The 13,940-nt window shown below is 39.5% G+C and overlaps 1 protein-coding gene across 3 annotated transcripts in view; it reads left to right on the top strand.

Moving 5' to 3' along the window:
• The window catches only part of LOC147152606 (guanine nucleotide-binding protein G(I)/G(S)/G(T) subunit beta-1), a 52,333-nt gene that overhangs the window by 26,862 nt on the left and 11,531 nt on the right, over positions 1–13,940 (top strand). For all 3 annotated transcript variants that reach the window (XM_086049328.1, XM_086049320.1, XM_086049311.1), the window contains exons 2-5: positions 112–218; positions 1,316–1,354; positions 1,585–1,691; positions 13,410–13,473. In XM_086049328.1, the coding sequence (XP_085905454.1) occupies positions 162–218; positions 1,316–1,354; positions 1,585–1,691; positions 13,410–13,473 (267 nt within the window). In that variant the 5' untranslated portion in view covers positions 112–161. The remainder of the gene's footprint in view (positions 1–111; positions 219–1,315; positions 1,355–1,584; positions 1,692–13,409; positions 13,474–13,940) is intronic.

Here is a 13,940-nt window from a genome sequence, read left to right as displayed (position 1 = left end):
TGCAGGAAGTTTTGACTTCCTATTGCAGTAGTGTCCCTGTTCAGCCATGTTGCATCTTACTTAAAGAAGTTACCGGTACTAACTTTCCTCTAATAACACTGTCACCCTCAGATCAGAAAGAGTCTAGGCGGCGGAGCGAAGCACACCATTAGCAGAGGAAAATGAGTGAACTGGATCAGCTACGCCAGGAGGCTGAGCAGCTCAAGAACCAGATCCGAGTAAGTCAGCTGCAAAACTTTGTGCCTTTGTTTTTCACTCTTTAAAGCAGAATTAAAAACTGTTGAATGTAAATAAGAGTACCGTAATTTCCAGACTCTTAAGACGCTAGTTTTTCACATGCTTTGAACCCTGTCCTAAACTATGATGCGGCAAATTTGTGGATTTTTACAGGCCAACAAGCTTCATGCAGCAAATACATTTAAGGGCCAATCCCAATTTGACCTCTTATCCCTTTCAACTCTGAGGCCTTGGTGGTGCGCAGTCACTAGAACAAAGGCGTCCCAATTTTCAGAGGGCTTGGTCTCACACCAGGAAGTGGCGGCAGCTCCAAGATACAGCCCGCGAGTGAGCGGGGTACAAACTGGTGTGTGAGATCAAGCCCTCTGGCGTGACGTCACAAAAGTGACGAGAAAAAGTCCCAGATATTAGCCGACTATCTTCAATGTTTACCGAGTGTGACTGAGGCGAGAGCATTGCGAAATGGCACCGTCGCGGAAAGGCTTCCTTTGGAAAATATTTCTTGCCATCCGGGAAGTCCAGTTTTATACAAATCACGACATTGGGTTTTATTTACAGTCGTTTCCTTGTTACTCTGACCCATCGAGCCGTTATGACTTTGGTGAGCAGCAAAAATGATGACAGCTGAAACTGTTATCAAAGCAAGCATACTGTAATTTGTTTGGACAAAAAAAAAATACATGTCTGTGGACACATTAAATCCCCATCTTATCAAATTATTATGCGCATAATTCTTCACTTTTTGAGCATGAATACCAGCAAGTCGGAGTAGTACATAATACATGAATTCCGGATGCTTTTGCAGGGTGATTTTGAGATCAGTTACATGTTTAGTAAGTTTGAAAAAAATACGATGTTGCAACATGGACACCTGCAGTTTAGAGTCAAGTGTGTAAAAAAAAAAAAAAATATATATATATATATATATATATATATATATATATATATATATATATGTATCTTATATTGAGGTGCGCTCAATAGTCCAGAAATTACAGTACACAGAATCTTGTCGCATGGGTTAGAATTATAGAAAACAACTGTCCTCTCTAACTCAAATGTCCTCGGCTTGTTTCAGGATGCAAGGAAAGCGTGTGCTGATGCTACCCTGTCTCAGGTAATGAAATGTCTGTCTCAAATGACTGTGTGCAACTATAGTCAAGATGCTCATAATTGTTCATGTTAATAGATGCCATTCATATGCATTTACACTGAAAACAGTAGTTTGTTTTTTTTACTGTTATGGTGATATGCTGCCTCTTATTAAAAATTGTCTTTTGTTTTTTTGCTGTTATGGTGACATGCTGCCTCTTATTAAAAATTGTCTGTCCTCTTAATCCTGTTTAGATTACAGCCAACATTGACCCTGTTGGCCGAATTCAGATGCGCACTCGCCGCACACTGAGGGGGCATCTGGCTAAAATCTATGCCATGCACTGGGGCACCGATTCGAGGTACTCTATTCAGCTGCAGTCAGTCCATTAACTAAATATTTCATGCCATCGACCCACCCCCATCTAAATGCAGGAAATGGATATAAAAGCTTGCTTGAGTGTCTTTGTGCTCAGTGTTCCTCCTCAGGGCCCTTGTGAAGTCCTGGAATTACACAAAAGCTCTAGCTTGCATCCACAAGCTTCTCTATTTTTAACATCTGCCCAAAGCCATCGTCGATTTGATTAACATAAACCTAGTATTCTAACAAGTCGACTCTAGTGTATTTCGACAGTGTGTTCCTTGGTCTTTTTGTTGAACACTTTTTGGACATGCATCTTCTGTGTTGTGTGTCCTGTTTGTGGTTTAGGTGTTGTTGGGCATGTGAGTAGGGAAAATACTCAAAATGGAGGCGAGGTTGTTGAGCAGTATTCCTTACTTAAAAAAGCAAACAAAAAAAAAGACTTTGCCTGGTTGTTTCACTTCCACGCGGCAGCAACTGAACTAAATTCTGTTGCCCCACCATCGCAGCAGTCAGAATCCCATGAAAAAGTGTGCATCCTACCATAGGGTTGGGTTTGAATTTGTATGATTCCGGTTCAGATTCCGGTTCTTTGTTTCGATTCCGGTTCCTAACAATTCTCAATTCTGATTCTTAACAAAAAAAAAAGAGTTATTTTTGATTAACTTCTCTGTTCTTCAATTTCATGAACTTTTGACTATTTGTGAACTTTACCATGGATTACTCAAAGGGCTGTTTTTAACCAGTATATTTATTTTAATGCATTTTTTGTATTGTGAAATTTTTACAAGAGCTTTATTTTTGAGAAGTTCAAGACAATACTATAATGCAGCTGTTAGCATGCTACTGAACACCAATTGATTGGCTAACCCTGTCTTGCTTTAGAGAGAAAATATATATATGACAAACACAACGCTGCATTTTAAGGGCAAGCAAGGAAAGTCTATCTAATCTAAGCAGTCTATATATTAGGGGTGTAAGGGTACACACGTGGGTTTATTAATACGTTTCGGTATGGCATGTTCGGCTCGGTCCACTTGCATTCCGTTCGGTCCACTTATTAGCACAAGTTTACGCAAGGGCGCTACTGACTGATGGAGAGGAGGGTAGCAGCACAAAAGAGAGAGCCAGAATAGAGCCAGAGCTCGAAGGTGCCCCGTACACTGCGATCTCCTGTTTGGGAACATTCTGGCTTTCTTGTTGAAATCGCCAATGGGGAAAGGTACGTGGTTAAGTCCGAAAGTTGTGTGCCGACATTGCTACATGAGATGGGCGGCAGGTAGCACGTCTAACATGCACGGCATGATTCGACTGCGAATGTTTCTTAGACGAGGGAGCAAATACGTCAAACTTAAATAGCGAGATTTTCATATTGTAGCGTCTTCCAGGAACACGCCTTCAGACGTAGTTTAATTCTCACGTTTTTATTAATCCAAGTACAACTGCTCGCGCTCTTCTTCCTCCGCTGCTCCACTCGCTTGCCGTACGATGCATTCATGAACCTCGGAAACATCACAACTCAGCAACAGGCAAATCCGACCACAACAAAGATAACCCAATTCGTTACAATATGCTGTTGAACATTCAAAGATTTCAATGCCTAAAAAGAGTATTTTTAATTTTTTTTCATTATAAAGAATTTTGATATAGTTAGCAATAATTGTAACTGTTATTGTATGTTATTTGTTTTCATCACAAAAAGTGTTTATATGTACTGTAATGACAACTTGTCTTTAACTTGAATACTTAGATGTGTCGTAGGCTGTTGCTGCTGAGTATTTAAAGATTTCAGTATCTTAATAATTTACACAATTAAGAGATTTTTATTGTTAGTGTATTTTTTATTCTGGTCTAATTCCTTAAAATATCACCCGAATGGTTCGCTTTTATCTATTTTTTTTAAAAAATGTACCATTTACTTGTCATCTTTTCAAAATAAACATTAAAAAAAAAAATCGTTTTTTTTTTCCGTACTGAAAATATACCGAACCGAAGTTTCCAAAAAACAAACCGAAATGTTATTTAGCGTACCGTTACACCCCTACTATATATGATGTATCTGTATGTACAGTATTTCTGTATATGCTGCAGAAGCGTATGCTATAAGCTAATTATTAGCTGGATATGTGCATTTGTCTGTTGAACTTGTTGGCTCAATGTTGTCTTTAGACATACTTAGCCGATTCTGACTTTTGGGTCATGCTGCATCGCATCAGTTCTATAGCTAGGCGTCGGCCGAATGAGCCAGCCGGGCCGGCTAGGGCAGGATCACCGACCCCGCAAAGGGCGACTGCTGCCACCGCGGTGTCCCAGCGACTACCGCCGCTGTGGAGATCCGTGGGAAGGGCCGGCGTGTGCTTGCCGGCCGGTATGAAGCGTGCTGAGGGGCTGACTGAGAGGACCACGGCAGCTCGCGTGGGGCGAGCTTCCGTGCTATTGCGACGCAGCTTCGGCGACAGGAGCCCGGGGCTGCGCGCACCCTTTTTTCTTTTTTTAATCGGCCGTACTTCGTTCGTAGCTCTTCCGTACGGCTAACTAAGAATTGAAACTTAACACCGACATTCTAAAATCTGAACGGTTCCGGGAGAACCAGAATGATGGACCCGGTTCCACTCGATTCCAGGTTTTCGGTGTCCATCCCTATCCTCCTACCAACTGTCAGCTTTCCTATTTAATCTTCTAATGTTTGATTTGCCATGGGGCTGTGGTATTTATTACACTACCAGCTGAGATTTAGCCCCCCCCCAAAAAAGGGTCATGTTTTGACCCATCACCTAAGCCATGTCTGTTCCTTTTAGTCCCATTGACACAAGATGGTGAAGTCGGTTGCCTGTTAATGTTACCCCTAAAAATTTGTTGCGCTGACCTTTATTTAGAAAGAAATGGTTTTAAGTAACAGTTATATTGGCAGAAACTAGTGATCTCGACTCTGGGGATTAGCGTGTCTGCCTCACAGTTCTGCGGTCCGAGGTTAATATCTCAGTTTTGGCCCTTCTGTTTGGTGTTTGCGTCTTCTTCCCTAATTCTTTTCTCCGTGTACTCGGGCTTCTTCCCAGATTCCGAAAACATGCATGTTAGGTAATTGAAATCTCTATAATCGTTCATAGGTGTGAATGTCTTTTTGTGCCATGCGATTGTGTGCCATCAGTCCATGGTGATACGCCGCCTGTCAGCAATCCGGATGGGATAGGCTCCATTTCACTTGTGCCCCTAATGAGGATAACATGTATAGAAAATGGATGGATGGATTATTAAACATATTGGCCTTCCATATACACAACTACTACCAGAATGGCAATGGGGTTTGAAGCTTTTTTGGGGGGTGGTCTTAAAATGTTACTACACTGCTCATGTCGTTGTTGATAAACTAAAGGTATATTATTTTACAAGTCAAGTGTTTACTTTGAAGATAACTCAAAAGAGAGAAGTCCTTTCAAGCAATTTTTTAGCTCCCATCGACCCTTATAATTAAAAACAGCACCAACCGGTCTACTTTCCCCAATCCAAAATAGTGAAAGATTGTGGCCAAAATGTAGCGAGCGTTTCGTACCACGCCAGGTACATTCAAATGAATTTGATTCAAACTCATTGCACGACCTTAGTATTCTTGAAAAACAACTGCACAAAGAACTATGATAAATATACATAATTATTATCTTCTTTCTTTGTATTACTGTTTAAAGTGGTTACTTTTGCAGTTCATTGCAAATTACCGGTACTTTGCTTCACACTTTGTAGTTTGTAATACTTAATTTATTGTTTGTATTATTATTAAATGTCTTTATTTTTAATCGATCCTCTTTGGCTCATTTGTTTTAAATTATTGATGTTTTTGTTCTGTGTCAGTCTATATTTTGAAAAATAAATGTCAAATTATAAAAACGTCTTTTAATTTGATTAAATAAATGAATATTACAATAAACACACATGAGAAAATTGGTACCGTTCAGTGCCAGTATTGATTCTCTTTTACTGGGAATTATAACCAAACCAGTACAAATGTGAAAGATTCCCATCCCCAATCCAGTGAAATGAAGATGGGAATACAACTTTTCAAATAGACCACTTTTGAAACTACTGTCATAATACACTAAATTGAAACAGTTCAATAGAACAACTTGTTACCACGCTCTACTACTAACACAGATATTGCAATTTTGATTCCATTCATGGTTTTCTTCAAGCTTCATTGCCGTATTCACTAGTATGTACTACAGTGACATTTACATCATGTTCATGTGATCTCCAAAGCTGCGCCTTTTTGCAGCACTCCTGACTGACCCAGAATCTGTTGTCGATTATTTCATGTATCCACACCGTCTCCTTCCTCTCCCCCCAAGCTAAGCAGTCAGCAGCGGCATGCGATTCGTGACACGTCACACAAACAAATCAGCTCTGAGCTGGGTTAAAAAAAAAAAAAAAAAAAAAAAGGCGTGTCAACACGATGTTGCTCAGTTGCCCCATCCTCCTTGTTTTGCCAGCGGCTCGCAAGGGGGGAATGTTTGGTACCAAGCTAACTTGCTCCACAGCAAGGAACATCTTTGCACTTGCTTGCTGCCATGGCTAAACATTATTCTCCCAGGGTGCAGATCCTCTCTTCTAAATACTGTTAACTACTGCTCACCTCTGTGAGCTCAGTAATAAGGGCCCGTCGGCTAGGGCCCGACGGACATGGATTTTATTTTCTTAGGCCAATATTGATTCTTGGCAGACAAAAATACAGATCCCAGATTCATTGGCCGATTAAATTTAAAAATATATAATGCATAAAATAAATTCCCCCCAAGTCATTTCAATGGATGTCAATTCTATGCAGATTTTTGCTATTCGCAGACCAGCCTGGTCTCTATTCCCATTGAATAACACATGGGTCAACTGTTTAAAAAAAAAAAAAAAAAAAACGTACTTGTTTTATCTATATACAGTGATCCCTCATTCATCGCGGTTAATGGGGGGGACAGAACCCGCCGCGATAAGTGAAACCCGCAAAGTAGAGCCGGACTTATGATTATGATTATTATTTTATATGATATTTATTGTAGTTTTATTTTGGGGGATTGTTACGCCGTTGCGAACCCCAACATGGTTCCCACACTTCTAAATACTTGTTAAACAATCAATTTAACTCTAAAAATGCTAAATGAAGAATATAAATACCAAGCTTGCAGGCTGTGATCAGAATTTAGCTTCGACTGACCGCGGCAGCTGACGAGAACGATGGAACATTTGCTAAAAACTACGTTAAAATTTTCATTTTTATCAAAAAATTGACTTACCTTAACTAGAATGCCATAGTGTAATTTATCCAATCCTGCACTTTAAAACGCTTGTCGCCGTCGTGAAAAGTGAAAGTAAAAGCGTCCGCTTCTTCCCTCATTCGCCTGCTTTCTCTTCTTCTTCTCCTCCTACTTCATTTAAAAAACAAAGAAGAAGCATGGCTGCCAGGGATCATGCATTAACTTTATCTTTGCAGAACAACATCAATAAAGTCCTTTGGATAAAATGCAACGCGGGATTGTAGTTAAGTTAAGCAGTTTTAAGACAACCTAACACAAAAATAACAAACACTTTTACACTTTATTTGGCGACGTCTTAAGTCGTCCGTGCCGCTGCGCTCACGGATTATAAACACTGCAGTTGTACTGTACTATCTGATTTTTACAAAACTTTATTAGAGCAAACACATCATTACAAATATGGAGGAGAAAGTATCCGGCTTGACTGACTAATTCAACGGCACATTTGAATAGTGGACGAGACTAAACGAGAGGCTGCGATGACGCGCACGAGTCAGCTCACGAACAGTACAGTGTGTGGAAAAAGTAAATCCACTTGTGCTCTTGTTGGTCGATCTCGCGCTGGGAACCAGCCTTTTATGAGTGCCTGCGGGTATGTACAAAGTCTCAGAGTCAACTCAAATCTTTGAAACAATGTGTCTTTCTGCAATATAGCTCCCGATATGGCTGTGTTGTTTCATTTTTAATTTATGAATGCTTCTGAAAAATCCACAATGCTCTGAGGGCGCGAAAGTTGAAGCGCAAAGTAGCGAGGGATCACTGTATCCCCATATAGCATTTTTCTTTTTTTTCTAAAATTGCATGTTGCTGGCAATTTTCCATGATCTTTTTCTCATTTGTGTATAAAATAGATATTTTATATTTTATATTAAGACAGTAAAATGACAAATGATTGTAGAAATACAATGAAACACAAATATTCAGTGGAAGAAAAAACATGTAATTATTTATATATAGTTATAAGGATGTTAATCCTTGGCATAAGTGTTTGTGTTACCAGTCGGTGAATGTGTGTCACGTTTAACACCTTTGTTTGATTTATCTTGCACTATGTTTTTATTTATTTTTAAACAAACCGTTACTTTAGTTTCTTTGTAAAATTATGGGGTCCAGGTTAATTCTTTCCACAGCTTGCGTATGTATTGCGTGTAAGGGAAATAAAAAGATTTGTATTGACTGGTCCATAGAATGAGATTAATAAAAAATGCTATTTTACATATTGAAGGCCTATCTGTGCCCTGCGATTGGCTGACAACCAGTTCAATGTGTACCCCACCTACAGCCGGAAGTTAGGCTCCAGCATGCCTGCGACCCTTATGAGGATAAAGCGGATAATTCAGATAATTGATGGCTATTGAAGGATACATGGTTACGGTATAGAATTCTGTGTAATAAATAATGAGACCAGTGTGTACTAATTGTGTACAACTGCTATAAATGGTTTGAATACATAAAGGTAATAACAATTAGCAAACGGCCAATAGTTTTTGCTGGTGTTTGAAGGGCCATGATCGTCCGGATTAGTCAATCGGGCTATGAACAGCAAAATAACAGTTCCATTGTTAAGTGTCTGGAGTAGTGGTCGGCAAAAATTAACACTCAAAGAGCCATTTCGACCCGGTTTCCACGGAAAAGAAAACACTGGAAGCTGCAAACACTTTTTGGCATTTGGAATGAAGATGTATTTATTAGCGATGTTAAATTGGTGCATTAATTGCCATCAATTATTTCCCGTCATAGTTAAAGGCGTTCATTTTTTTAAATCGCATTAATCTAATTTTTAATCTCGATTGTTACTGTTTCTGTATGATGATGAGATCCATTTTGACGCGTGGGACTTGTGCTTGAGTTGTTGGGGGTGTAAAAAACAATGGTCTATGTCACACCCTGAAGTGGACACTGATTGGCTGTCATTGTGTTTGGCATAACCTGATAGGCTCCTATTGTAGGTGGGTGGGCAAGTTCAGGAGCAGAGATGAGACGTGAAAATGGAGGAGCATGTGAGAGTTATCGGTCTGATTAATGGTAAAATTAAAAAACGCCCTGACGGCACTATAGATAAAGGCAGAGTCCTTCTTACAAAGTCTTCTTTGACTTCTTACAAAGTCTTCTTTGTCAGAAGGACTTTGCCTACCAAAGAAGCAGTTCAAGCCTACCACATAAATGCAAAGTAACCAGCCACGACTAAAGCCACAGCTAATGATAGCAACGAAGACGCTAATGTAGCGAGCCATTACAAAGCTCTTCGCCAAACTAAACTCCAGAACAACCCGCGTATGAGGAAGTCTGCCACCGACGGGCTGACGAATGTCGTTGCAAAGTGAATAGCGATGAACTGCAGGTCGATCAACATAGTTGAAGACAAGGGATTAAGTGAGGTGTTTCAAACAGTGTCCAATGACCCATCATACAAGCCACCGTGCAGGACTGCAGTGATGACTAAAATCAGCGAGATGTATGACGGTGAAAAGAAAAGTAAGCTTGATGTTTTGGTGGGGGATTTGGGCCAATGCATTGCGATAACCGCAGATTACTGGAACTCAATTCGCAACCACAGTTATTTGGGAGTGACTGGACACTTTATTGATGGTGAGTGGAACTTCAACTCATTTTGCACTGATGGTCATGAAAACAGAAACCAGGACTTGGTTGGTAAATGCGAAAAACAGTTCCTCAAGGTGGCAAATGACGTGTTTGAAATGAAGTGATTGAAATAAGATATACACCATAAATACAGAGACATGCATACAGACAATGGGGGAGGCTATGGGGCTATTCTCAGCAATTTTTGAGTGAGATTAAAATATAAATTAATTACATCAATTAATTATGATCTGTAATTAATCGATCTCTCCATTTTTTAAATCTATTGACAGCCCTAGTGTTTATATATCTTCCTATCCATGCAGTCCATCCATGTCTCAGAAATTAAAATTGTATTTATTAAAAGAACACATTTTGAACTCTTACAAAAAAAAATCTGAGTTGAAGTTCTCTTTCAAAGGAATTAAGAAGCTGAATTTAAATTATCCTTCTAGCAAACAAAAATCAGTTCCTCCAGGATTTCTCGGGCATGTTTTGATTGTTGCAGTCTAAAATGCTTGATTTCGCGGGCAATTTTCCTAAAAATTGGGATTTTTTTCTACTCAAAACGTCATTTGTTTACACTTAAGCAAACGTTTTCGACAAAGTTTTAAGTGGGTTTTTACAAAAGATGTTTTAAAAAGCAACAGTTAATTTACAAATGTGTATATTCTTTATTAAAATAGGGATATTAGCACACATTTCTCTCAGCTTCTGGAGTTTAATCAAATATGACGGTAACAGTCTTTTTCTCAATGTGACTCCTCAGTGCTTCTTCTTTTTGGTAGACTGCACCTAAATTATATATTTTTTAAGATGATGATAAGCTAGAATGGAAAGACTTTGTCTTGCGGGGATCTTCTTATAGCTGGGTGGTCACTGACAGCGGGATGTTGATAGTTTCACGGATCTGACAAGAAAGTGAAACCTTTTAACGCTCTTAGATGACTTTTTTTCCACAACTGTGTGCCTTGATAAAATGTAATATCACATCATCAGGCTGTACTGTCAAATAACTACAGGTGGGCAATATATCAAATTTTCAAAACAATTTGTGAATGTTGCTGTTGCCGTATTTTTAGTTGGTAAATGCTTCACATTTCTATGCGCCACGTCTCTTTTCCATCAACGGGCGCCATCGCCTGAAACAGGATGTGACGTAGGGATTTTCTTCATTGTGACGTCAGCTACCGCTGCTATTTCCAGTAGGGCGCCCGCGGAACCATTTTAGGCGAAATAACCCCAAAGTTACATGAAATGTTCATTTTTAAAACATAGTTGTTGCGGGAAAGTTGCAGTGTTTAAGCAAAGTTGCGGGAAAGTGCGATTTTTTTTTATTTTGCATTAATAGTTGCGATCGCAACTTGGCAAAATCCTGGAGAGACTGAAAAATGCCGTGAGCCGTCACCCTTTGGTCTTTTGGAGCGTATAGCCTTGGCCTTAATTTAAAAATACAATGGAAGAAACAGCACTTTCTGAACAACGAAAATAAATATTTGCAAAATAACTGCCTGAATATTTATTTTACCTGGTTAATGGGACTTCTGCTCCTGATCCTCTACGCACACCGTTTGCAAATCAGGACTGTAGGAAGTCACCATCTTTACGCAGGACTGCAAGCTGCCATCTTTTTGGATTAAAAAAAAATCGAATTTCTTTTTTTTTTTTGTGTGTGTGTGTCTAAGCATTCATATTACATTATGAATGCGACCTCGGTCTCTTTCGTAAATGTGGTCCAGCGTGCCGGGGCATTTCGACAATGGAGCGATTCGGTAGGAGGGAGAAATACTATATTTGGGGGAAATGATGAGGCGAGGCTTTTCAATCTCATTTCAGGGAGACGTCACTAAAGACAATGTCACATCACAACCATGTTTAAAAAATGAGCCGATCTGAGCTGTGGCGGAATTACTACTATCACCATAAATGTCCACTTTATGCTTCAAGTGGGATTCAACTAAAGTCAAATATAAAGTCAATTCTGTTACTCAAAACAACTGCTGGTTACATGTCACCGCTGCCTTGCACTGATCCCTGCGCCCGTGTGGAGCACATTTTGGGCTGCTGACGTCAACGTCGGATGTATGCGACCTGGCAGTTCAGACTGCAGTCGTATTACAAACAATTCGATGAGTATGCGATCTAGGTTCACATATGAAAATGGCCAAAAACTTTGACTTAATAAAAAGACATGAGACACGTTTTTGAGACAAATGGCATACACTTCAATCGGACACTTAAAATTTACTGTCGGGTTGCCGACAGTAGAACAGCTACATGACTACATAGTAAGTGCACACATACACAGAACTGGAAATGAATGAGTTAGGTCGGACAGGAACAAAGCGGCTATGTCTACAGTATGCTCTATCGGCTACGTTGCATTTGTTTGCACTATTTTAAAGCAACACTAGGGAACGTCCAATTTTCGTTGATTATGGCGGCGCCATGTGGACAAGAGTGCCAGCGCCACCACCACAATGCATAGTGTCGTGAAATCCTGAGCTCTCCCTCACCTGTATTTGGACTGAACTACTGTACATTTCTATTTCTAGTGGCTGTGTCAAGGATGACAAATGAATCATTCAACCAGTTAGAAGTCGATGTTTCATCAGAAGACTTATAAAAATATTTTAGTTAGTAAGGTCGAATACTTAACCGGTGTTGCTTTAAACCATAAAATGCTGAGTTGTATGAATGTGTGTATATGTATGTATATATGTGTTTATGTATGTATATATATTTCTTTTTTCCCCCCCACCAAACGGGGTAAAAGAGGGTCTGAAAATGTCTGGTACTGAATGAGCCAATGTTTGGATGGTATAATATAATTTTCTGTCATGTGTGCAAACCTTACTGGACAGTACATAGTGAATATTGTATTGAAGCGTGATTTGACGGAAATCGTTACTCGAATCGAAATGGCAATAGCTTCCAGAAAAATTGCTAAATGATCTTTACCCACAATATTTCACTCATAATGTAGAAAGATTCTGGCAGTTCTCCCAATTGTGGATCTTTGCGGTCCTACAGCTTAGCTATTTTCCACTTTTGATCCTTTATGGTCTGTAGAAAAGTGTGGACGTTCAAGAATTGCAGTGGTATCTCTCTACAGATGTTATTGTCATCTAAAACTGACAGTTAAACTACTTATACCTTGTTTTTATCATTTGGCTGCACTCCGCGACCCCTTGTGAGGATAAGCGGTTCAGATAATGGATGGGTGTATAGTGTTAAAACGGTCCCCACTATTGTTCTAAATAGACGAATGAACGTCATCTTGATACATCACATGATGTTGACATTGATCTGTGAATGTCACACATCTGTAAAATGGCTGTTTTGTTTAATGTAGTGACGTACGTAACCGGTAGATTGGAATAGTTAGCGTCACATGTAATCAGTTGACCAGAGCTCTGTAGTCGGAATGATTTCAGTCGGAATGACAAAAAAAAGTCGCTAAATAAACCCGGCTATTGTTAATTGTGTCCCCGTTTGAGTGTGCTGGTCTGCGTGTGTCATTGTAGTTAAGATTAGCAGGCTCCCAGTGGGCCTCGCTGTGCTTTGCTCACAGCTTCAACACACAGAGGAGCAGGGAGAGCAGTCGCTGTAGTTACTTGTTGGATTCACCTGCATAGACAAGCTTAGCCCCAGTCACCCCGAGCTTTCCATTTGTGTTAAAATAAATAATCTGTTATCATTGCCTTTTATAAAGAATGCTGGTCTATAGATGAAGCATCTCTTTTTCCTCAATTATAATGAAAATAATGAGAGTGACGATAAAATACAGAATAACTTGAATAATATTTCTTTTTTTTTTTTCTTTTTTTAAACATTAGGCTTTTGGTCAGCGCCTCCCAGGATGGAAAACTCATTATTTGGGACAGCTACACCACGAACAAGGTAAATTCATTAACAGTGTATTAATGAGAATGGCCTGAGTGCCTGTTCATTTGGAAACTAATAGGCACAGGGAAGAGGGCATTTTCCAAAACAGCCTTTGAAAATGCATGTATATCCCATTTTTAACATGAATTGACATTTGCTTGTGCTAAGTGCATTGCAGAGGGTTTTAAAAAAAGTGATGATGGACTGCTTCTATTAAAATGAATCAAGTGAGTTTGGGATTTTCACATCTTTGTGTTCAGTGTAAACTGAGGGGGAACATGACTGCGATAGTCATTGACAAGCCATTGGATGCCCATTAAACATCGAGGATTCATATCTACCATTAACACAGCAGTTTACTGTATCACTGTAGTAAGGCATATGCCCAATTTCAGATTGTCTGCATTTATTATTTGTCCATGCAGCAGCAATTTTTTTTTAGTATTGTCCCCTCAGAGCTCTAATCATAACAGCATTTGAAT

This window comes from Filicampus tigris, chromosome 1 (assembly GCF_054856515.1).
Source record: "Filicampus tigris isolate MCC_2025a chromosome 1, RoL_Ftig_1.0, whole genome shotgun sequence".
NCBI lineage: Eukaryota > Metazoa > Chordata > Actinopteri > Syngnathiformes > Syngnathidae > Filicampus > Filicampus tigris.
Note: the sequence above shows the minus strand (reverse complement) of the source record. Positions and strands in the feature narration are given on the sequence as shown.